The 26,263-nt window shown below is 44.0% G+C and overlaps 1 protein-coding gene across 5 annotated transcripts in view; it reads left to right on the plus strand.

The window, feature by feature from the left end:
- PKP4 (plakophilin 4) overlaps positions 1-20,258 on the plus strand; it is a 169,679-nt gene extending 149,421 nt beyond the window's left edge. For 4 of the 5 annotated variants that reach the window (XM_054972413.1, XM_054972414.1, XM_054972417.1 and 1 more), the window contains 6 exons: positions 4,017-4,212; positions 4,704-4,788; positions 4,919-5,036; positions 8,714-8,845; positions 16,973-17,046; positions 19,254-20,258. In XM_054972413.1, the coding sequence (XP_054828388.1) occupies positions 4,017-4,212; positions 4,704-4,788; positions 4,919-5,036; positions 8,714-8,845; positions 16,973-17,046; positions 19,254-19,502 (854 nt within the window). In that variant the 3' untranslated portion in view covers positions 19,503-20,258. The remainder of the gene's footprint in view (positions 1-4,016; positions 4,213-4,703; positions 4,789-4,918; positions 5,037-8,713; positions 8,846-16,972; positions 17,047-19,253) is intronic. The other variant, XM_054972415.1, reaches the window with a different exon arrangement.
- Positions 20,259-26,263: the final 6,005 nt, after the last annotated feature.

Raw genomic sequence — 26,263 nt, forward strand, 5'->3', positions numbered from 1 at the left:
ATTCTTCATCCTTCGTCCGTTTGGTTTTGTTGTAACAAGAGGAAAGAGTATGGAAGGGCTTGATCTAGACAACTGATGTTTCAGACCACATGGGGGATCTTTGAATTCCTTAGAAACTTGCTGGAAGTTCTGCAATGACGATGTCTATAATGGCAGACAATGCTTCCCTGAAAGACTCTGGTCCACCACAACAAGACTTCTACATTGTACAGCTGCAGGAGAGTAGGTTCTAAGCTATGCTCTCCATTCCAGTGGAGATACCCTAGAGGAGATGTGTGTACCCTGTAGCATGTCTCAGAATTCTCTGGAATTCCAAGGCAAATGTGCAGGGGTTCTTTGTCAGAGAAACTGATGCAGACGGGGTTCCAGGAAGGTAGAAAGTTGATAACAGTTGGCCTGGATGACTAAAGTGTAGACATTCTGATTCTTCAAATCTTTGATCCTCTGTTAATCATTAGCTATTGAAAGCTGAATACAAACAGAAAATGGCTCCTTGTGTCCATTTATGTTTCCTGTGTTTAGCATCTGGCACAACACGGAAAAGCTTGAATTATTTCTATCAGGAATATAAGAAAAATAATTATTCAAAAATTATATATCCAAATAGATAAGGTTACAATGAAAACTTTCTCTTCAGTATTAATGGAAGCCAAGTTACTGATCTTTAATACGATCATGATATAAGAGACTATACATTCAGATACATCTGTCTGAAAATGCTGAGGACTCCAGTCCACAGTTGTAGAGTGTTCTCATATGCGTTACAAAGGGAAGTATCTATTCATGTCACAGGCTTAGCATTTCCTCTCACTGAGGTAGGGTCAGTTTCCGCCTATTTCCCCTCTCCTGTTGCACTTGGCTCCTATATTGTTCCTGAGGGCGGAGCTGGGGGGTCCACAAGCTGCAGAATTTTCACATCTGTGAGTACTGCTTCACTTGTGCTAGATAGCCACAGTCTGAGATAGAGTTGAATATTTCCCAGTACACAATGGTGAATTTTGTTTCCACCAGGGCCCTTGCAATCACATTTGCTAGGAGTTTGCTATTAAGTAACATTTATCTTCTAATTTTAGATCAGAATTATCTGCATCTACTTTATGAAAGCACAGCGCAATAGTTCTTTATCATTTATATACAAATAACATCTTCAGTTTTTATTTTACAGGGAAATTGTTAATTAGTAGCCGTTGAGTTATCACCATAACCCAAACCAAAACATTTATGTTAGCTTAGGATGATTTCTTTTGTTTCCTTTTATTCCCTTAGAAGTTCATTGATGCATAAATCTTGAGCAGTGGGAAAAACTTACTCCTTATTTTTGCATACAAAGGCTAAAAGGACTGAAATATATTTTGCAATTGCTAAGGTATTGTTTTTATTATTGAATTTATTTCGGTCCACAACCAGCTTTAAACTAGTAAAATAAGACATTCCCTTATTTGGTAAGTATTATACAAGTTAAAACTTCAGTTAAAAAAAATACAAATATAAATATTATAAAATCTAATTAGCATACATCATATAATATCTTATAACAGTTATCATAAATATAGCCCTGCATAAACGCTTTCAAATTAGGAAGCAGAGATCTTAAACAGCCACCATATGGTAACCTCCTAAAGTGGTCTGAATTAAAGCCCGGATACGCTGGGTTGGTGTTTGTTGTGTAATTTGATCACCGTCGCACAAAATTTAGCTGTTGCCTTAGTAGTGGCTAAAGATTCGTCTTTTAATAGATATCTAAAAATTGCTAAGGTAAATTTAGGATCCTTATCGCTAAGCAAAAAAAGCCAGAGTTTCTGGAGTATAAGGAGACAATTGGTTAATTAAAGGTTTAATATAATAATCTCTTATATTTTCAAAGAACCTACATTCAAGCAGGGCATGAAAGGATCTCATGGTGGGTATAATATTCAATCTTGCAAACGAGAAAGCTCTGTGGTATCGTGGGATGGTAAGATAGTACTTACAGGATGGTATTGATTTGGGGAAAGACAGCCCAAAAAATAGGGGTGAACAGACTCTGCGTGCTCTTGAAATCAAGCTATTATAATTAATATCTAGGACATGTTTTTGTATCAGAGAAAATGCTTTGGATTTGCCCATCTCAAAAATATCATCAGTCGACATTCCAACTATCATCAGTTTCTCATGCAGGACTTTCATCCAATTCGATTTGTGGGTATCCCATTTCAGAATGTGTAACAAACTATTGTCAGCATAGAGCAATTTTAATCTCAGTTTAAAGACATATAGCCATACTCTTGCTTCCAAGGATAGCTGTACAAATTCTGCCAGCAGATAACACACAAACGGGATATTCAAAATTTTACTAAGAAATTGTGCTAAGGGTTGTTCGATATTATCTGAGATAGCTTTAATCCAAATAGCTGAGCCATAAAGAATGATGGGGGCCACTTTCAAATTAAAACCTTGCACCAATCCTGGAAAATACTTCCCTCCCCTATGGTGGAAAAATCTATTTATAGCGTTTGTGCATGGTTTTACTTTATTAAGTGCTGTTCTAAATTGGGGAGTCCAGGGGAGATCTGCTGAAAACAGAATCCCCGAATAGGAGAAGGTCTTGGCTTGCTCAATATTGGACTCGATTGACTATTGAGACGGTTTCCATTTCTGTCTTGGTGAAAACTAAGATCTTAGATTTTGAGTAGTTGACCACCAAGCTTTCTTGAGAGTAATAGCTGGAGAAAGATTGCAGGGCCCTTTGCAGCCCAACCCTAGATCAAGACGGGATCACGGGATCATCCACATAAAGCAGAGTAGGTACCCCAATCTCGTCTAATTTTAGTGAATGGCAGCAGTCATCAAAAATTGATGCTGCATCATTTAAGTATAAGTTGAACAAAAAAGGCACCAGCAAACATCTCTGATGCACCCCTTTTCCAAATTAAGGGGATTTGCTAAGTTCCCCTCGTACTAACATTATACTTGGGCAGCTAAACCCACATTTAATTGCTGAATAAGTCCTAAATGTCTTTTATTGATATTAGTTTTGTTAAGTTTGTTCCACAATCTGGGACAATTTATAGAATCGAAGGCCCCTTTAAGGTTAATAAAAGCTGCATATAATCACCCTCTCTTAAAAGATGAATATTTCTCAGACAAATGATAAAGGACTTGGCAATGATCATATGTTGAGCAACCTGCATAAATCCTGTCCGTGCCCCAGTAAGGATTCTGATTCCATCCAATCCAAGAGCTTCTTCAGTAGGTAAGCAGAATATAGCTCCCCAGAGAAGCAAGAAGGCTCCTTGATAACAGGGTGGATGACGTCTAGAACCCTTTTAAAATATTGGGATAATAATGCAGTTTATTTCTTTTAATTAGTGAATGACTGAAATCCAAGAACCTTGGATATTGTTGGTCTAATGAACTGATTTGCTTGTCTGTCTAAAGTTGACTTTTACATCTCTTCTTGAAAGGAAACCTTTCATGGAGCTCCAGGCCCACATTTTGAGGAATTGATTTTTTTTTTATCTCCTGTAGCTATTCTTGTACACATATACTATTTTCATACTCACTGGGGCCACCTCCCCCATTTTGTTGTCAATCAGTTTCAACAAGGGAAAAAAAGAACGTGCTTCACTGAAATATCTGTTATATTTCTCTAAACCACAGATTGCTTGAAACCTATGCAATTAATTTTACTGCATCTGTCTCACTATAAAATGGCTCAGCTAAAACAAGCTTATCTAAAATAAGCACCCAGATTTGTATATGTCTGTGTACTTTGGCATGTTGCCATAATTATTTTAATCACTTTTTCCCTAATCCAGTAAAAGAATGCAATACATTTTTAATTTGAAAAATGACAGTGCAGTATCTCTTTCCCACTCTATGCAGAGCCAGGATGTTTTTTTTTCCCTTTCCCTTCTTATAGAACTGATCTTTTTAATGTCTTTTTCCTTGTGCTTAATTCAGGAATTGTATGTCTCCTCACAGCATCAATCTGTGAGATCTTAAAAAGCTTGTATTTCTCTTATGGATTTTTCTAGGTAAATATGCTATGCGAGACCTAGTGAATCGCCTTCCAGGAGGCAATGGACCCAGCATTCTCTCCGATGAAACAGTAGCAGCAATCTGTTGTGCTCTTCACGAGGTCACCAGCAAAAACATGGAAAATGCCAAAGCTTTGGCTGACACAGGAGGAATAGAAAAACTGGTGAACATAACTAAAGGCCGGGGGGACAGGCAAGTGCAAGGCTAAATTTTTTCGATTCAAAATCTCCTGCTTCTGATAAGAGGAACTTACAACATGAGTTGTCAACATCAGAAGCTTTTATTTCTGCGTTTCCTAGCTTTCTCCATAAGCCACCTTCATGTATTTCCCATCTGTTCAAAGGAGAAGGAAAAGTTGGCATCTACTCTTCTTCTTTTTTCTTTCATGAAAACCACACAGTGCTCGCCAGCCTCCTGCATTTGTTAATGGACAAAATTTTACAAACTTTAGTGGCACGTAGACTTCCATGTGTTTTGGCTATTTTTATATCACCATTTGTTTATGGAAAAAATTGTATAAATTTCAGTAGATTTTTCTGCTTCTGAAGATAGTAAAAAAATCTATAGGGTTGGATCCTGTGGGTCCTTTAGCAAAATTCCGGGTTTCCCTGCATGTAGCAATTCACTTCCTGTGTGTATATTTCTTATAGTATTGTATGCTAAATCTCTCCCCCCACCCCCAGGTCATCACTGAAGGTTGTCAAGGCTGCAGCCCAGGTGCTGAACACATTGTGGCAATATCGTGACCTCCGAAGCATTTATAAAAAGGTACCACAGGAAAATTAATTTCACAAAACTTAGTATTCATGAGGGTGCAGTTCCACAATGAACTCTAAATTATTTCTTTTAATGAAATGCTGTTCATTTTTCATGTAACCTCCCTCCTTTTCTTCCACAGGATGGTTGGAATCAAAATCATTTTATTACCCCAGTGTCAACACTTGAGCGTGACAGATTCAAGTCACATCCCTCCTTGTCTACAACAAATCAGCAAATGTCACCTGTCATTCAGTCAGGTCAGTTAACAATTCCTTTTCCTAGTATGTGAACAAATTTGATGTTAATTTCCTTGAACAGCTCCTGTAGATCCCTTTTCAAACTTTTAAGTTTACATTCAGTTTTAACTTCTGCCATTCCTGAACATACATAGTTACGGCCATTCCACTTTACAGTTGCAGGCTTTTATTATGACAGAATTTATTAGGATCAGCCTATAAATGTTTCATAAACTTTCCTTCACCTTATAGATCCTGTGTGTGAGATGGACAGCACTTACACGCTTACCTAAAATTATTAGAGCCAGTTTGGTGTAGTGGTTAGAAGTGGCAGACTCTAATCTGGAGAACCGGGTTTGAACAACAGCAACAACATTCGATTTATATACCACCCTTCAGGATGACTTAACACCCACTCAGAGCAGTTTACAAAGTATGTCATTATTATCCCCACAACAAAACACTCTGTGAGGTGGGTGGGGCTGAGAGAGCTCCAGAGAGCTGTGACTAGCCCAAGGTCACCCAACTGGCTTCAAGTGGAGGAATGGGGAATCAAACCCAGCTCTCCAGATTAGAGTCCCATGCTCTTAACCACTACACCAAACTGGCCTTGGGTCAGTCACAGCTCTTCCAGAGCTCTCTCAGCCCCACCCACCTCACAAGGTGATTGTTGTGAAGATAATCATAACACACTTTGTAAACCACTCTGAGTGGGTGTTAAGTTTTCCTGAAGGGCAGTATATAAATCAAATGTTGTTGTTGTTGTTATCATCATCATCATCTCTTTAGGAAGGTATAAGGTACAATCTGGCTATGAGTAAGAACTGTGATAACAACTAGCACTGGAGTAATCTGCAGTCCATTAGAGATCCCATTTTTGTAGATTAAATGATTATGAGAAATCAGTTCAGCACAGCAGGATTACATGGTTTAAAATCTTACCTAATAAGTGTTTCTCCATTCTGTTTTCAAAAACCTCTAAGAAGAATGAGCTGGCCGATTTCTTCCACATGTTTGAAGTTGGCATGGATCATGACATAACTGTGTTGATTTAACAGGTCATTTAAAGTAACAGAAAGGACATTGAAAATACAAATATGTGTGTGGCTACGCATATACACACACAGACAAAAAGCATACAGAAGAAATTAAAATCTTTTTTGTTCTTATCTAGAGCATTCATATTGTTAGGTCATAAACTGTACCTTATCTAAATCTGGTTTTGTTTAGTACACTGAAATCAGAAAACCCATGCTGAGAGGCTAAATCTACTAATCTTTCTTGGCAGAGTTGCCTTTGTTATATCTTGCCCTCCTCACCAAACAGATGTGAGGAGAGGACATAAATGTTTTGAGTCAGTCAAAACACACATAATATCTTCCGGCATGCTGCTGAAAAGAATTAAACATCTTGATGAAGTATCAGCACTTATTTTGTTATCAAACTCTTCTCTGTATGCTCCTCAGAACATGCAGAGAGTCCATCCATAATTATCTGTGGATAGGAACAAGAAAGTGTTTTCTGGGGTGGGTGAGGTGTGCTGTATAGGGGTGTGCAATCTTGGATTCGTGATCTGACTTTATAGCCAGATTTATACCAATGTAGCATAAACTGGCTATGCCAGGTCACATAAGAGAATCCCAAACCGCATCCAGGAATCCAGACTCTGATAGGCTGGATTATTTGGTCACAGTGGCAGCCGAAGCAGAGGCAGAGCAGCAGCAGTGAGCAAGAGGGCAGCGAGTGGTGTGAGGCTGGGGGGCCGGGGACCTGGCAAAGTGGAGGCAAGCTCTATGGGTCCGTGCTGCAGCAGGAAAGTATCATGAGGCTGGCTGGCAGGAGGAGCATGACACAAGGCTGTCGGGGAACAGGAGGCAGCAGGCAGAGTGGATTCCCATCCCACACCTCCACCCCAGCCCAAGCGCCAAAGAGTCCTTCAAGCTGCTGCTGGCCGCCTTTTTAAACTCCATGTCTTTGACAAGCCTCCCTCTCTTGCTTCCATTTGGGAGGATTCTCTGTTTGGGCATTGGTTCCCTAGCTTCACTTTGGTTCTGTTGGGCTTTTGGGGTTCAGCTTGCAATGGGAGTGGGACTTGCATTTGGGACTGGCTTTTGGCCAGGAGTTGCCTTCACTTAAGCTTTCCCTGGAAAACCTTGGAAGTGTTTCCTCCATAGGAAACAGTGGAGAATGGCTGAGGACAGCTTATTCAGGGGCACATAGAATTGGACCACAGGGTCCAGTCTTCCTGAAACTTGGAGGGGGGGGGTCTGTAGTGGTCTGGAAAGAGTAGGTTACCTACAAATTTGGCAGAGTTTGCCTGAAAAATGACCCCTTCCCCAAGCCTCCTCAATAGTTTTCCTCCTATTCCCCATATGGAATAATGGCTAGACAAATTTGGGATTCTCTAACCATATTAGAGAATCAGACCCAGAGTTCAGGATTACCAAATCTGGATCATCTGGTGCACCCTCCTAGTGCTATGGCTATGTCCCATGTGCTAGGAAAAAAGTGTGAAAGGACTGGATTGATTGACAGTACAGGAGCTTCCCATGTACTGGCTGCAGAATAACTAATAATCAGTGTGCTCTCATTTACTCAGTCCCCATATCTGATTAATCAAAAGCCAATCATAAGAGCATTTCTTGGACCCTATGCAGAGGACCTTTAACTGTATAAAATGTAGAATGCATATTAAACAGAACTCTATAAGAGAAAATAAATTGCAGCATCAAAAGTAGATAGATACACATATCCAGGGCTTTTTTTCTGCCGGAAAACTCTGGAATGGCGTTCCGGCAGGTTTTAAAATTGCCCCTCTCCGCTCCTGGCCATTATGGGCCCGAAATGGCCAGGATTGGGCCCAATTCGGCCTGGAACGGTCTGCTGCCGGGCAGGAGAACACTCTCCCACCCGGCAGCAGCTCAATCCTGGCCACTTCAGGCCCGAATTGGGCCAAAGATGGCTGAAACAGGCCCCAAACGGCCAGGATCAAGCCCAAATCAGCCTGAGGTGGGGAGGCAAGCAGACTCGAATTGCAGATGCGCTCCCGGGGGTGGCCATGCCCTGTGTGATAACATCACTTCTCGGAAGTGATATCATCGTGCGGTCCCAGGAGTGCCTATGGTACCACTGATTTCCACCACCTCTTTTCCCAGAAAAAAAGCCCTGCTTTATTCCCTGGACAGTATCAACAAATTTAATTCATAAAGAATCAAGCAGTCAGTAATTCAGCCAATGTACTTCTTTCAACTGCTTTGCAGTTGAGGCAACCAAGGAACTGGATATCTTGAATTACAGTAAAATCATAGGATGCAAGCTGCATATGAGCCTGGTTTTTAATGTCTCTTTTCCTTTGAAATAAAACAAAACTGGATTTCTGTTTCCCAGTAGTCTGAAACAGGTCACAGGAGGCAACTGCAGATATTTTAAAATTCAGACAGAAATGCTTAAATTTAGCGTAATTTATACACATTGCTGTAAATGTCAACATGCTGTAAATTTTTCTTCTAGAGCATTCGTGTGAATGGTTACCAAGTTGCATTCATTGTCACTTTTACCATAGTCGAAGTCAATTTATTGCAAAGCTGGCACCAGCATTTCCAATCAGTCCTCTGCCTTTTCCAAACTTTTTCTCTGATGCCGATTCTCTCTGTCTCTTCTCCCCTTCCCCTCTCTCTTTATTACTGCCTTTTCCTCAGTTGGCAGCACATCTTCATCACCGGCGCTATTAGGAATTAGAGATCCTCGTTCCGACTATGATAGGACACAGCCTTCTATGCAGTATTACAATAGCCAAGGTGATGGGATTGCACATAAAGACATCTATACTGGTAAGGGGCCAGTGAGAGGACAGCAATTAAGCTCTTTGTTTGCAAAGCACACGTTCTGCTTGAAAGAACAAGGATCAGACTGTATCGAAACAGCAGCAGTCAAAGAGGAATGAGTTGCCCATTGGCTATCCTCCCATTTAAAATTGCTCTACCATTTTCCTTTGTTTATGGTTAATTCTTTAAAGAACCATAGGGTTATCTGATGGAACCTTTGAATCATAGGATAAAACCTTAACAGTACAATCCTAAGCGGTGTTACACCTTTCTGAGTCCCTTCACTTCAGTGGAGTTAGTATAATGTTACTCTGTTTAGGATTGCACTGTCAATTCAGCAGTGAATAGTGTTAGTTAAGAGCTTCCTGCCTTTCTGTACCTTCTTCTGTCCAGCATAGCTCCATTTAAAAGTGATAAAACCTGCAAACCAAGTGGAGCCTGAGGAAACGCCAACTCAATAAGGTAAACATTCAGAGGGAGAAGGAATATTACATGAAATGGTTCCATGTGCTTCATCATGCCCAGCCCATAATCCAGAGCAGAATATTTTCACTATCACATCTGTTTGAAGTTGAGACACTTAAGGTTCTATTCAAGCAAAAGCCAGAATCACAGAACTGAAATGTTTCAGTTTTTTCCGTCACATAATATCAAATAATTTGAGAGATGTGTAATAACAGCAGCAAAGTAGATGATAGCGCTTGTGGGTTCAGTTCATTATTTTGGATTCATTCACAACTAAACCTATATGATTCTGATCTCTTCCCCACCCTCCCATTTCCAGATTTTACAAAAAGCAGGTTAAGGAAGTCAGATACAGGACAGGGCAAAAAACAGCCTTCAGGACATTGCCTCTGGGTTGCAGAATGCACTCCCAAAAGATAACTAAACGGTTATCACTGTTGGTATTTTGTATGCACTTTAAGTGTTAGCATTTTCAATAAATTCTTGCAGGGTGTTGCAGGTCTGGAGAGCTTGACTGGTGTTGAGTGTTCTAGTGAGAAAATGTGTGTGATTGAGGCGATCTTTTGCGGTTTCGTTACTACTTGTTCATCTTCGTTCTTCTGTGCCTCCACACATGGGGACTGCGCAGGCGCAGGCCAGCCGCCGGAGAATTTTCTAGAGCTTCCAAGGCTCCGAAGGGGCCGTTTGTCGCGCGCCTCAGCGACCGTCTTCCCGCCCAAACGGTCACGTGATCCTACAGCGACCAACGGCCCCTTCCCTCAGTTCTCTTCTTGCCGCCGCTTGGAGAGAACGTGAGCTTCGTTGCTCTGTGCTTTTTTGTGCTTCGTGCTTTATTCTGACTGATTGCTTGGCTTTTGACTTCGGACTTCGTGACCTCGACTATTCTTCGGATCTCGTTTTGGACTTTGTTGTGGACTCGGTAATTTGACTCGGACTGTTTTTGACCTTCCTTTCGCGTGCCCCTGAAGATGGCCTCAAAGGCTCTCTTCAAGCATTGCCTCCAATGCCACACTAAAATGGCCAAGACCGATGGCCATGAACTGTGCCTGTTCTGTTTGGGGGAGACCCATAATGTGACGGCCTGTAAAATTTGCCAGGGTTTCACCAGCAAGGCCCGGCAGGAGCGCAAGGCCCGACTGAACTCCTCCCTGTGGCAGAAGGTCATGTCCGGAGGCGCTCCGTTGCCCTCCTCCAAGGCCGGCCCAAGCCCCTCTGCCGAACGGCATTCCAGAGCTGGCTCAGTGGCCTCCGCGAGGTCGGGGTCGAAACCGCGTCCCCCGAGTACCTCGGCGTCGAGAGCGGCCTCTCCAGCACAGGGACCGGTGCGGCCGCCCCGTAGCGCGTCATCTACCAGGTCGGATCCGAGACCTACGTCGGAACCGAGGATCCTGGTACCGAGTCCCAGGTCGGAACCGACGTCCGGATCGGTTCCGATGAAGCCTAAGAGGTCGAAGCCGAGGTCCCCTTCGAAGGTGAGGAGCGCGTCGGTTCCGAGGTCTTCTTCGGAACCAGCGAAGAAGAAGAAGAAGACCAAGCATCATCGGTCGCCGCGTCCCGCTCCTCAGGAGGAGGTCATCGTGCTTCCTCACACGCCTTCCCCTCACCTGGGCTCCCCCGAGCCAGAAGACATCACCGTTCCTGTGCCGGATCCGATGGCCTTCGAGACGGTGCCCGCGGAATTCTCGTCGGGGCCGGAGCCGAGCCCGCACCGTCGGAGCCGACCATCGCTTCCCCTTCGGTCGCCGAGGCTGGAACCGAGCCCGTCTCCTCGTCGGAGCCGTCCGTCGCCTGCCCGTCCGTCTCCACCTCCGGTCGGTCGTGAGCGGCATGGTTCCGGGGACAGTGTCCGATCAGTCCGGTCCACTGCGTCCCGGCATCGGCAGGCTTCCTACCTCCCCTCGCCATACCGTTGCCAATGGGAGGGGGCACCTGCGGGCTTCTCCGTGTCGGAACCGAGGCCTTCGACATCGAGGTCGGCGTGGGCTCCCCCTCCGCTCCAGGTTCCGGAATCCCAGCTCGGTTCCGATGAGGAGGATGTGGAGAGCTTTGGCGGCTACCAGTCGGAGTCCTGGTCCGAACCATCGCCAGCTGAGGAGCTAGTGCCATCGGCGGACTCGCCATTCGAGGACCTCCGCATCTACGCCGACCAGATGGCAAGGATGGCCAAGGCTCTCGAGATGGACATCTCCTCGGCAGTTCCCCAGACCAAGGACAAGCTCCTCAAACGCATTTACGGGGACAACCCGGCGTACGTTGGCTTCCCCATGCTCGAGGGTATTGAGGAAATCGTGGAGAAGGTATGGCAGGTGCCCTGTGATCAGCCTCCAACATCCAAGAGGATTGAACAGCTCTACAAGATCAAGCAGGGCACCTGGCCGGCGTTGGTGAAGCACCCTCCACCTTCCTCCTTGGTCACAGAGGAGTTCAACCCCAGGCGATCGGGTCACTCCTCGGTGCCTGCCGATAAGGAGGGCAAGAAGCTGGATGCCATGGGCAGGCGCCAGTACATTGTTTCTTCCCTGGGTCTGAGGATTGCCAACTATCAGACCATCATGGCAGGGTACCAGCTGTACCTCTGGGAGAAGTTGGCATCCTATACACGAGACCTCCCTCCTGAGCACAAGGCTGTGGTGTCCCTGCTGCAGACAGAGGCTGTGAGGCTGTCTAAGCAGCAGATGAACGCTGGGAGCCACGCTGCTGACACTGCTGCTCGGGGAATGGCTTCGGCGGTGGTCCTCAGGCGCCACTCCTGGTTGCGGTCTACGGCCTTGTCCCAAGAGGTACGTTCCAGGGTGGAGAGCATGCCGTTTGAGGGGGACTCGCTGTTCTCCAAATCGACCGACGAGACCCTGAAGAAAAAGAAGGAGGACCGGCAGACGGCGCGGTCTTTGGGTCTGGCTCCAGCGGACAAGCCCTCCTCCAGGTCACGGTACGCTCCCAGGTCTGGCCCTTACCACTACCAGGGCAGATACCATCAGCAGCGGCCGGGCTACCATCAGTATCCTGCCTACCAGCAGCGGCCTTACCCTCCCGCACAACAGCAGAGGAGGCGTCGGCCCTTCAAGCCTCGTCAGGCACAGCAACCGGCCCAGCAGAAAGACCAGCAGGGCGCCGGGAGGCAGTACTGACGGGTCGCGCCAGCCGTATCCCCGAACTTTTCGGACAGACTTAGTCCACTCCTCTCTGAGTGGGAGTCAATAACATCTGACTCATGGGTCTTAACTATTGTTGAACTGGGATACGGGCTGGAGTTCGTTGAGCTGCCTAGATGCAGTTCACCCCTGACAGCTGTCAATAACACTATGGCCGAGCTGGATGCGGAGATCGTGTCGCTCTTGGCCAAGGGTGCTGTGGAAGAATTGCCCTATGAGGACTCTGTAAAGGGTTTCTTCTCTAGGTTCTTCCTGGTCTCTAAGAAGGATGGGGGCTTACGTCCCATTTTAGATCTGAGGGGCCTTAATGCCTTCCTCAAGGTGACCAAGTTCAAAATGGTTACGTTGGCGGCGGTGATCGCCTTACTGAAGCAAGGGGATTGGTTTGCGGTTCTTGACTTAAAAGACGCATACTTTCACGTGGGCATACGGAAGGAGCACAGGAAGTACCTGAGCTTTGTTTACCGGCAAAGGGTTTTCCGGTATAAGGTGCTCCCCTTTGGCCTGTCCACTGCCCCACGAGTGTTCACTAAATGTGTGGCCCCTGTGGTTTCCTTCCTACGGGAAGAGGGCTGTACCATCTTTCCGTACCTCGATGACTGGCTCATCGTGGCTGAATCGGAGTCTAGGCTGGTGCAGGACATTGGCTTGGTACTTAGCACTTGCCAACGCCTGGGGCTCCTGGTGAACTTGGAGAAATCCAAGCTGGTGCCCAGCTGCAAGGTGTCCTACATTGGTGCACTTTTAGACTCTGTGGAGGGTAAGGCCCTGCTCCCCTTGGAGAGGGCACGGTCCCTAAGGGGTCTAGTGTCCATGTTTAAAAGGAACCGGTTCCAGTCTGTGCGCACTATCCAGTGCTTACTAGGGCATATGGCAGCGGCCACCTCTGTGGTGCCTTTCGCTAGGCTGCGTATGCGCCCTCTCCAGAACTGGTTTGTGCGGAGGTATGATGCTCTGCTGCACCCTCCGTCCCTCAAACTCTCTATCCCGAGGGTCATCCTCTCCTCCTTGGACTGGTGGCTGTCTGATGACAACTTGTTTAGAGGGACCCCTTTCGGGTATCAACACCATGACATCACGGTTACCACTGATGCCTCTCTGTTGGGATGGGGGGCTTACTGTGGTGATGTGTCTGTGCAAGATGTCTGGTCTGACAGGGAAAAGACCCTCCATATCAATGTGCTTGAACTAAGGGCCATTCGTTTCGCACTTGTGTCTCTTACAGCACTGCTGAGAAATCGTCAGGTCTTGGTGCAGACGGACAACACGACTGCCATGTACTACGTGAATCAGCAGGGGGGCACAGTGTCCATGGCCCTGTGCCGGGAAGCCACACTCACTTGGCAGTGGGCTATCAAGAACGGCGTGTCGCTCCGTGCTATACACGTGGCTGGGTCAGACAATGCCCGGGCAGATGCCCTCAGCAGGGCCTCTTTACTAGACCACGAGTGGGAACTGAACGAAGAGTGCGTTGGGCCGATCTTCCGGATGTGGGGTCATCCAGTGATAGACGTGTTCGCCACTGCGGCGACCACCAAGGCCCACACGTTCTGTTCCAGGGCAGGGAGCGACCCCCTCTCTATTGGGGATGCCTTCCAGTTTACGTGGACGCAGGGCTTGCACTACATGTTTCCTCCGTTCCCCTTGATTCCCAGGGTCCTGTGCAAGATAGAGGAGGACGGGACGGACTGCATCCTGGTGGCCCCCTTCTGGCCACGGCAGGTTTGGTTCCCGAAGCTCCTGCGAATGTCCCATCGGACATATGTGAGTCTGCCCCCTCGGCAAGACCTTCTCCTAAACGGGAGCCTAGTCCACCACGATCCCAGGAAGCTGCACCTAACGGCGTGGCGGGTCATTCCTCCCCGGTAGGCTTTACTGACGAGGTGCAGAGAGTCCTCCTGAACGCCCGTTGGCCATCCACTAGGCGCGCTTATGCAGCCAAGTGGCGCAGGTTTGAACTTTGGGCACTTGCTAAAGGAGTGGTGCCTGACAACAGTCCCTTGGGGGTTGTGTTCGAGTATTTGTGCCACTTGCGTGGCCTGGGCTTGAAGGCTTCCTCCCTCAAGGTCCACCTGGCAGCGATATCAGCTGCTCACACCCGAGTTGAGGGTGCTACGGTGTTTTCTCACCCACAATCCCGCCAGTTCCTTAAGGGCATGTACAATCTTTACCCACCTGTGTCGGCGCCAGTGCCTCAGTGGTCACTGTCTTTGGTGCTCTCACGTCTCATGTTGCCTCCGTTTGAACCTATGGCTACATGCCCCTTGGATATGCTATCCTACAAGGTAGCATTCTTGGTGGCCGTCACGTCGGCCAGGAGGGTCAGTGAGCTGTCTGCACTGCGGTCTGACCCCCCTTTTCTTGTGTTTCATCCCAACAAGGTGGTCCTGCGTCCCTGCCTCGGGTTCCTGCCCAAGGTGGTGTCCGCCTTCCACCTCTCGCAGGATATCTCACTGCCTGCATTTTTTCCTCAACCTTCCTCTAAGGGGGAAAAGGCCCTTCATTCCCTAGACTTGAAGAGGGCCCTAGCCTATTACCTGGATAGGACGAAGGGATTCCGCTCCTGTCCTCACCTGTTTGTATGTTTTGGGGCCAAGGACAAGGGTAACAGGGCTTCCTCACAGACCCTGTCTAGGTGGATTGTGACGGCCATTAGCAAGGCCTATTCCCTGGCAGGGGTGGCTTGCCCGCTCCATGTCAGAGCCCACTCCACGCGGTCCCAAGCATCCTCTTCGGCACTCCTCAGGGGGGTGCCCCTGGTTAATATTTGTAAAGCAGCCACATGGTCCTCTGCAGACACCTTTGTCAGGCATTACGCCGTTGATGTCAATGCGGAGCAGGATGTATCTGTGGCCAAGGCTGTCTTACACTCCCTTTTTTCCTGAGGGAGTTTTGGAATGACTTTCTTGGCGTACCTGCTGGGTACCCTTGAGTGAAAGTGTGTATATATGTACCTGGGGGTGTGTATATATGTAAATATTGGGTATTTATGTGTCCTTACACAGTTTTTTACATAGATGTATATATGCATATCTATTTATTGTTGTTCTTGTTTGTGCAATAAAATTGTGTTGGACTTCACCCCCGCCTTCCTTATTGTGTGAAGCTTGGTACACTCCCATGTGTGGAGGCACAGAAGAACGAAGATGAAAACAGGGTTAACATACCTGTAACTTATGTTCATCGAGTTCTTCTGTGCTGACACACAACCCTCCCTCCTACCCCGCTGTGAACTCCAATGCACGATAATGTGATGGCTGTAACGGAAATTGGTGTTTTTAAGGTGTTATGGCTGAAGTGTGTTGGTCAAGCGGCGGCAAAGGAGAACTGAGGGAAGGGGCCGTTGGTCGCTGTAGGATCACGTGACCGTTTGGGCGGGAAGACGGTCGCTGAGGCGCGCGACAAACGGCCCCTTCGGAGCCTTGGAAGCTCTAGAAAATTCTCCGGCGGCTGGCCTGCGCCTGCGCAGTCCCCATGTGTGTCAGCACAGAAGAACTCGATGAACATAAGTTACAGGTATGTTAACCCTGTTTTCTCTGCTGAGTTCTCTAAGATTCCATGTTATCACGCCCTTGGGATATAAGCAAAATGGATAAATTAATAGGCAGATTAGATCAGTGGTTTTAACCTTTAATCTCCTACCACTCGCCAAGTATACAACATTATCAATAAATGCCCCCAAGCTACAAGCAAAAATAATGACATAAAACAGCAGTCGAGACAAGGCAACCTTATTTTATACGGGTATATTTATGATGTATAAACAAGGGGCAAACAAATTTTTAATAGATCCAGATTTACACTTTTTGGAGAGCTTGCTGGTCCCTTGTTTTCGTTGCTGCTGTCTCCATTTTCTTCATCGAACATACTTAATTTAATGGATGGACTAGTATTATTTTGGTTTTTTGCCCCAAGCAAAGAAAGGGAAATTCCTATAGGATTCCCATTTTCTGTGTACCACTTCTGTTTTTTAAGGGCCTGGTAGAGAAATCTGATTTTATCCTGATTTTATCAGGGCCAAGATTTCAGTATAAAACAGCTGACTGCTGTCAGAAGACAAATAGGGAGAAATAATCACGTCTAAGCCTAGACCTGGATAGCCCGGGTGAGCCTGATCTCATCAGATCTCAGAAGCTAAACAGGGTCGGCCTTGGTTAGTAATTGGATGGGAGGCCTTCAGTGAAGACCAGGGGTTGCAGAGGCAGGCAATGGCAAACCATCTCTGTTAGTCTCTTGCCACGAAAACTCCACCAGGGGTCTCCATAAGTTAGTTATGACTTGAGGGCACTCTCCACTCCAATCATGTCTAAATTGGTGTTGGGTTCTTAACAGCAAATGCTCCTGATGTGTCTGCTGATTTTTCACACAAATGCACACACACGCAAACACGCTTCCCCGCCGTTTATTGAAATATTTGATTCAATTCTGTGCTCCTTTCAGTGAAGTGACTAAGGCAGCCAGCATAATAATTGAGCAAATAAAATCCTGGCGTTAATGTTCTGCTGTTTTCCTGCAGGGTCCAGCAAACCATCACCCATTTATATCAGTTCCTATTCTTCGCCAGCAAGGGACCAAAATAGGCGGCTGCAGGTAATAGCGGAAATTTTAATTTATGGGATGCCAGAATTGATCACTATGATGGTGCCTTTTATTTTGCTGTAATGGTTCTTAAACAATTATAATTGATGAGTTCTTCCTGTCTGAAGTAGTTCTGACTTCAAGTAGCTATTTAACTGGATTATGACAGTCAATTTTACAACTATTGTGCAGTGTTGGTAATATGAATTGTAAAGCCCAGTAAATATATCGCTCCAAATAATATATACAAGTGTTTCTATCCTGCAAAACCCTCCAGAGATTTTACAGCAAGCTTGGGGGAACATTTTTTAACTTTCTATGAAATAAAACTGTACTGAAGACTCTTTCGGTTTCTCTTTTAATCTGCCATTTCTGAGTAGGTTTATTCTGCCTCAGGCCTGCACAACTAATTTTCTATCAACCAACATGACTCGTGGCTCCTGGTTATGCTGCCTGGAAATACAGGAGCTTGTATCCTACTGTCCAGATGATGGAAGGATTGTTCCATTGTGGAGGGGGATTTCCAGCCTTCCCCCCTCCCACTGCAGACCCCACATTGCACCCCTGTAGGTTTTCATGAGGCGCCACAGACCCACTTGGAACAAAATTTAAGGGGACATGGTGGGCTACAACAGGAAGTGGAAGGAGAAAAGTCCTGGTAGCCAAGCTCTATTCCCATAGTATCTGTTGCGAGATACAATCCAGGAAGTTTCGTGGGCTGCTTGGAGGGTTTGGGTTGCAAAGGTTACTCTTCCAGCTGTCTTTAGTGCCACATGGTCATTCATTCTGCATTTGTTCCTATGCATTTGCATAAGAAGAAGCATGAGACTTGTTCATTAGTGTGGTCTCAGCAAACAAAGATTTGAAACTCTTGAATACTTTGGCAACGTAAGCTTCATTTAATTCAATAATAGCATTGCGCAAGTGAAATGCATTGGGTTGCATCCTGTGCGTCATGAGCCAAGTTCAGTTCCCAGAACAGGACTTTCTGCTGTCCCCTGTTCTGCTGCAGCTGACTGGATCGTCTGAAACCTCCCAGGAACAGTCTTGTTAGGATCTCCACTGGGAGGGAAGGGGTCCATTAAAAAAAAATCCTGCCATACTCCACCAGCAGAAGCATTCTTCCTCTGATGGAAAGCTAGAATGGAAGACTGAACTATTTATTCAAAATCATCCTGAGAAACCTGATTTATTTGCCAATTTGGGGTTGGGGGGGGGGGGTAAGCTGAACTGTCAGATATATAATTCTAGACAAGAATTTACAGAGGATACAGCGCTTCACTAAATTATTATGCAAAACCCCTTGCTTTTTAAAGCTATAATGAATATTTACAAACTACGTGTTTTGATAGATGTGAAAGAATTGTCCCCCTCACTTGAATAACTAATTACAAATTCCTCAAGTACTACTGCAGAGGGGCAAAATTAGAAAGTCAGGCAGCACCAGAAGATTTGCAATTAGCAAAGAATGAGCGAGGCAAAAAAGAAGCAAGACGATAAGTACTTTTACCAGGAGGTGGCTGATGAAGCCACACAGCATGAGCTCCTAATGGAACAGTGGTGGAAACATCGAAAGATTGTGATTGGGCAACTATTTCTCACTAGTAAAAAGGCTAACTTTCTTCAGATGTTTTGACATTATTAATATTTATACAAATGAGGAACATACGAATGGACAGAATAGGGATGGGGAGGTCAGATTCTTCAGATACCTTGAACTCAATCAGGATTGCCTGAAATGGAAATTCATGCTATACTTTAAAAGCTGGTTGTACTAGCTGAACAACAATTAGTGGTCATCATTATACATTAGAAAGCTATGTCCTCGTTCTACTTGAGCCACATAAAAAATATGCTATCAGCAGTACTTCTTTAAGATTACGAATCACATTGTTGAATAGTTGCAGACCGACCATAGTTGATGTTTGCTTCATATGTTAAGAAAGCTGGACAGACTTGCATAAAATTAATGTTAGGGCAAGTAGCATCAGCTTCTCATATAATGGAAAGCTTATAGAAATGGGTTTCAGATGTGTAAAGGGTTTTTGTAAAATGCTCAGCTAATTGGGGATTATGGATCAGAAAAACATCTCTCTGGGCTGAAATGTCACTCACAACTCCTGGATAATATTTTGATCTGTCTATGCATGTAGATCTATTGTGTTGCTCTAAAAAGTAGAAGACATTCAGGTGTCCTTTTTTTTCTACTTTCTCAATAGCACCAGCAGTTGTACTACAGTCAAGATGATTCCAATAGAAAGAACTATGATGCATACAGGTTATATTTGCAGTCACCACATAGCTATGAAGACCCGTATTTTGATGATCGAGTTCACTTCCCAGCTGCTACTGATTACACAACACAGTATGGACTGAAGTCAACCACAAACTATGTAGACTTCTATTCCACCAGACGACCTTCTTATAGAGCAGAACAATATCCTGGGTCACCTGATTCCTGGGTGTAGCATTAGAAAATCACAAAGAACAACACTGTATCTTTCTAACTTTGCTTGAGTGATGGGTTTGCAGTTTTGAGAGAGAAATGTGAAAGTGAATTACAAAGAAGGAAAAAGAAAGAGCTTCTTTTCAAGAGGATTATCAGGAAGATGTGAAAGGAATTGGAAAGGGAGAACTTTTGCTCTGTTTAGATGTTAGATCTAATAACTTGTAGTTCCTGTAGTCTGGTGAAGGTGTGGGCAATGTGATGAAAGGTTTGAGAATTGAAGGAGAAAAGGTTTGGGGAAATGCATAGGTCAGATCAAATTACCGATGATTTTTTTAAAAAAAATGTGAATAAAAGTCTTGTTCTCATAGTTTGTACAGAAAAAAAAATGGATGCCCTTCTTGTTTTATTGCTACTACTAAATGTCAAGATTGTATGCTATCATGTCTTGTAAATTTATTTTTGTTTGTGTAAATATGGAAATGCCACATTGGTTGAAAGTGCCATCATTTGTAATGCCGTGTGTCATTTTAAAACCAATTTGAAAAGCTGACATCTTTAAAAAAGAGAGAGAGAGAAAGAGAAAATATAAGGAATTGTTATAAATAAATATCATTTTGTTTTTAAAATGAATGGTGTAATTTTGAAGCACAAACCTCCGTCAAATATATCTGCATCTTTCTCATTCCCTGCCTCTTTCATAGAAATACATCACTGCCATTTTTTATGCATATGGGAAAAAAAATAAATGTGGACGTCTCATCCATGGAAACTCGTACCCTGCTCATTCTTCTTTATTTTCTGCGTTTAGTGTTCAAGTACAGCAAATGTAAGTGCTCATGGTAAATTGTAAAATCATGATAAATATACATCAAAGTATTTTGACTAATTTTTTCCCGTTTTGTGAAGTTCATCTATTTCTTATGTGTCAACCAGGCACACCAAACCTAAAATGGTGCATTTTCCTGCCGTCTTTTTATTTCCTCAGTACCACTCCCGCTCACAGTTTTTCATGTTTTAGAAACTAACTAAAGGAGCAGAATAAAGTACATACACTGTTCTTTCACAATTTTATTGAGTAATTTGTCAACCAGCTCATCTTTCTCAAAACTTACATATTGTTTTCATAAACGAATACAAATTAACTGCATCGATGCTGCCTCTTTGTCTAACAATAACTGTTATTTAAACCACATTTATTAAAATGTTCATTTGCTTCTGTTTGTTCTAATACTTCACAGTCACAGTGCTCTACAGTGCCATCCTAAGCAGAGTTGCATCCTTCTAAGCCCATTGATTTCAAGGGGCTTGGAAGGGTATAACTTTGTTCAGGGCTGCACTGTTGTATACCCAGCAATGATGTGGCACAGAACGTGGTATTACTTGTATTAAAGCTTACAAGAGGCTAGAAGAGTCAATAATTGATCTTTTTCAACTCTACACCTATGTGTATTTTCCTAGATCTACCTGTGCCATTTTTTAATAAAAGTAGAATATGAATTGGATTCAAACTATCCCTTGCGTGAGCATAAGGCACTCACACAAGGAAGGGAAGAGCATTTGCAACAATTTTCCTCTCAAGCGGCGGTACCCCACATTGCATTCCACTCTTTTCCCAAGGATCTCCTTAATCGTCAGTTACAGCTTTTCATCTGCTGCAGGGGACTATAGTCGATGGGTGAGGCAGGAAAGGTCCAACTCTACTAGCTATTCTTGGGATCCAACTCAAATACAGTAGTGGACATCTAGGGCAAGCCTCTTTTTTCATAGAAGAAGATCCATTCCAATGCTGCTTGAATGTATTAGAGTGCAGAAATACACTACATTTTCAAACCTCCTGTTTCTTTTTTTAAAAAATTGCATATTTAACCTTAATTATTTCTCTTTGACAACACACTCCTTGTAGAATCCACCAATGTTTTGTGCTAGTTCTCAGCTACCAGATAACCTGCTGGTGATAAAAGGAAGTTTTTGCAGCAAAGTTTAACCTGAAAGTTAGTGATTTCACAGAGTTAATAATTGGGGTTGTTATAAGTGAGCGGCCACTTCGTTAAAAAAATTATTCCTCATCTTCCTGCTAAAATTTTTCAGTATGGCTACAGTTGTTAAAATGCCTTCTGTCTAAATTTACCACATGGCTTACTACAGTACAGAATGTGGCCCATCCTTTTGCTAGCCTAACCAAAAGTAACGTAACCCCTCAACCTCCATCCTTTTTATCAGTAGTGCAACTTGCATCAAGAAGCAGCCAGAATTATTCTACGAAGCAAAAACCTTCCTCAAAGGAACCTGGAACCTTGTGAACAATATTAACAGTATTCGTGAGAAAACTGTTAGGTATGGAGAAAACAGAGTTAACTTTTACTAACTTGGACAGAAATTTTGTGGAAAAGCAAATTCCCTATGCTTTACCCCCACACAGTTGAAGCTTTTAACTAGAATCAGCTTCAACTTTGCTTGTATGTCTCTGGAACATCTGTCCATGTTTGGCATACTAGAAATAGGCCCACTGGGAGGAGTTCAAAATGTAAATAAACCCAAATAAATGACTCTGATTAGTCTATAATACATGAATTGAAAGCTAATGTACCACATATTGTTCTCTAGTAAGAGGTGCAAATTTCTAGTTGTTTTCAAGATGGAGGGGCTTGCTGGGACAAAGCATACTGATTATACAGGACACCTATAACCTTTGTAGAGACCACGCTGACTGCAATTCTCATCACTGTACTTCAAATGGACTAGCAAGATCAGCAAGGTGGTACAGTGTAAATCAATAACTGCAACACTTAACCTCCATGTTACTTGATATCTCTTCCTATTATTGTTGACGGGGAAAGTGGCTGCCTACATTTAGCATGCTGTGGTTTCAGGGATCCACTCAAGCAACCATGCAATCGTATATCTCCATTTTGGTGCAGAAACTGCTTAACTTGTTCTCTTCAGCCTTTCCTCTTTCGTTCCAGCATGTATTTATACAGTGCATTCATTTTTAAAATTGTTCTCATAATTTATATGCCAAATCATGGCTCCTTAATTATGTAAATGAAATATAATGGCGAGTTTCAATTTATTCCTGTTCGGCATGTTCTGTTTTTGTTTTTTTTTCTCCTCCTCTTAATGCAGGATTAATGTTGGGTCAGCAAGTTAAGCTCACAAGTGTAGGTTGACCTCTCCAGTGGGAACAATTATGCTGATGAAAAGTAGTTGTTAGAGCTTGACAGCCTTTGGAATGGGGAGACGCTCCTTTGCAAAACAGACTGTCAGTATACTATACAGAAGCAACTGTTCTGTGCAGTTGCAGTCAAATTCTCTGATGGAATTTTGGAAGAGAAAACGGTAAATGTAGTGTGAGGAGCAGGGCTTTTTTTCAGCTGGAACACGGGGGAACAGAGTTCCGGAACCTCTTGAAAATGGTCACATGGCTGGTGGCCCCGCCCCCTGATCTCCAGACAGGGGAGTTTAGATTGCCCTCCGCGCCGCTCAGCGAGGTGATACAATGGCGGCGCAGAGGGCAATCTAAACTCCCCTGTCTGGAGATCAGGGGGCGTGGCCACCAGCCATGTGATCATTTTCTCCGAGGGCAACCCACTGAGTTCCACCACCTCTTTTCCCAGAAAAAAAACCCTGGTAAGGAGCATGTGCCAAAACAATTTATCATGTAAAAAGGTGGATAGAGCTGAGGCAGATTTCCCTTGCTAAGCACTCACAAAAGAGGCTGTGGAGGTGGTAGCATATTTAAGCTTAGCCTTTACAGTTCCAAAACTTTCACCAAAATTTCTTGTTGCTCATTAAATGATGTGCCCCATATACAACCATATGCATTTAAGTGTTTGATGGTTATATCCGGCTCTGCCACTCTTTCTTCTTTGATAGCCAAAGAACTCTTCTTGTGTTTTTACAGCCTGGGCCAAAGGCACACTGAATCTCTCGAAAAATTAACAGTAATTGTAAACAATAAAATAGAGAGGAATAAGGATATCACAGGAGAGAAAAATTACTATTATCAAAGGTGTCAAATATACAAAGTGATACTATGATTTAAACATTGCAGGGTTCTGCCAAGAGAACAACTGAAGTTTGTCATATTATTTTTGAGAGGCAGGTCTTGTCTTATTTGTGTAACTGTCAATGTAGATAAGTTGGTTGTCTTTTGTTTGAAAACCTTACTTAATTAAACCTCTGGTTATTTTAGTTGAAACACTAGATTCAATGTCTAATGAAATTGCAGAATTCACAGCCAGTAGATGTAACGATAGCCACAAGCATAGGTTACTTTAATATGCTTTAGTCCATATTCCCAAGTGGCCTGTATCCAGGGGGAACAGTGGCTTCTACCATTTTTTGCTTGAAAGCCATTTCTCTTTTTCCCAGTTATGCCCATCAGGCCGGTCGGAGGGTTAGCTGTCAGCAGCCAGTTAGTCAGCAGTGTCATGCCTAAACCTGAGGCATTTCTGCAATCAATAAAGTTGCAGCCAAGTTTTACCCCATTTCGGTGTGCCTGTGTAGTCCTTTTCTTCCTCCCCTTCTGGCTAGTCCCTGCTAGTGGTGTAATCAGTGCAGGAGAGCTTGCATGTGGTGCAACTGCCCCATATTCTCCTGTTTGCTGATCATCCAGGGCAACTGCTTGGCCACTGTGAGAAAGAGGATGCTGGACTAGATGGACCACTGGCCTGAGCAAGCTGGGCTAGTCTTACAGTCTTATTTTCTTAACATTTTCAAATGCATGAGATCATGAATGTGCTGGAACAAATAATTACCAAAGACCATTTGAGGACTTCTGTTGTTGCACAATCTCTGTTCAAGAGCAAACAATGAATGAAGGGGTTAACTCCTCTTAAAAAGTATTCTGTAGCTCCTCCGGAACAATGGCTGGTAATGACATGGTACTGACTCTTTCCATGGAACCACATTCAGCAATGTAGGAAAGTTCTCAGAGAGGTAAGGATGCTAACAGTTCGCTCCTAACAACATGCTACCTCTAATATTAGCAATAATCCTGTAAGGTAGAACAGTATTTATCATTATTTCCATGTTACAGATGAAGACTGAGAGACAATGGCTTGCCTAAAACTGCCCAGTGAGTTTACAGCTCAGTTGGGTTTTGAATCATGGCCTTCGCAATTCATAGCTTAGGTTTCTAATCCCTACACTACACCGTCTCTCCAACATTACTAAAGCACATCATCTGTGAGTCAAGCTGGGTAAGTCCTTTCTGCTTCTTCTCTATTTTAATCTCTTTATGAAAAGGCTGCTCTTGCATGGGGGTGGGGTGGCAGTTCCCAGTGGAGATATGTCTGATGGATATGTGCCGATAGATATGTCAAGAGTTTGGCCGTTTTCACACTACTAACCTGTTTCCATAATGTTGCGAAATGTTGCACAAAAAATGTGGAAGATAAAGCCTTCTTGTGAGAGTTTTGCGCGACATCGCACAAAACTCTCGCGAGAAGACGCTATCTTCCGTGGTTTTTGCGTGACTTTTCGCAATGTTACGGAAGCAGGTTAGTTGTGTGAAAACGGCCTTTGTCTGCCCTGACAAGTCTAATTTGCCAGGATAAATCAGTGGCAAAGAGTTTAAGTTGGATGGATGATCATTTCATTCATTACTTCAGCTTGTGTAAGTTTAATAGAATGAAAATCATTTTTTAAAACTAGGCAGAAATCATCTTTTAAAAAAACAGACTAGGCCTTGAGAGAGCTGGACCAAAATATTTATCATACGGAAACAGTACATCTTTGAAGGCCTCCCATAGGGGTCTAAAGACCTCTATCTTTGAGAAGAAGAATGTGCTGTGGAGTCGCAGCTGACTCATGGCAACCCCAACCATGGGATGCTCAAGGCAAGAGACGAGCAGAGGTAGCTTGCCATTGCCTTCCTCCGCATAGCAACCTCAGTCTACCTTGCCTTGAACCCCGCTGTCTTCTTTGGTGGTCTCTTGTCCAAGAACTGGTCATGGCTAACCCTGCTTAGCTCCCAAGCCCTGACAAGCTCAGGCCACAAGAGGGTCTTTGAATTAGATTGATTAATGGTATAAGGGGAAAGGAGGTGAATGTGCATGCTGCTGTAAAATTGTCAAAATTACATGGCATCTGGCTGGCTGTGCAGATTTTTAAAAAATATTGTTTCAGTGGCAGCTGCCACCACAGTGTTGGTTTTATTCTCTCTCGCTACTCTTTCCCAGTGTATTTTTAATTACCCCTCTTCTGCCCTATGCTTGAGCTTCCTCTATATGTGTGGCTCCTCCTCCTGCAGTAGCCATTTTGTGGTTGGTTCTGCCTTCCGTATGGCAGTCTTTTGTGGTTGTACCCACCACCCTGTGTCAAAATTTCAAAGATGCTCACAGGCTCCAAAAAGTTGGGGACCCCTGATGAAGAACACAGAAATATTTCACAGAAATATGATTGCTGTAAAATGTTCATCCTGAATCAATAATATCCATATTAAATTGAGTGGTGGTATTTACATGGGGATATTGACAATCCTAAGAGAACTTTATGAACATCCAAAACCATACATTCACTAGTGAATGCTGAATTTTTAAAATGTGATTGCCAGCATTTATTAATATATGCCAAAAGGCAAGGAGATGTATAACTGCTTTCAGGTATTTGCCAAATCCAGGCAGAATTGTTAGCTTTCACATGAATGGTGATATTTGCCAAGTTTTTGGCATTTACTATGTGTAGTGCAGTGCATTTGGATTTTCCAATCTTTAACAAACTATTTTCCATTTCTTTTTCTAAGCGCTGTCTCTGCTGACACATGAATTGGTTAAATGC

This window comes from Eublepharis macularius, chromosome 2 (genome assembly GCF_028583425.1).
Source record: "Eublepharis macularius isolate TG4126 chromosome 2, MPM_Emac_v1.0, whole genome shotgun sequence".
Taxonomy (NCBI): domain Eukaryota; kingdom Metazoa; phylum Chordata; class Lepidosauria; order Squamata; family Eublepharidae; genus Eublepharis; species Eublepharis macularius.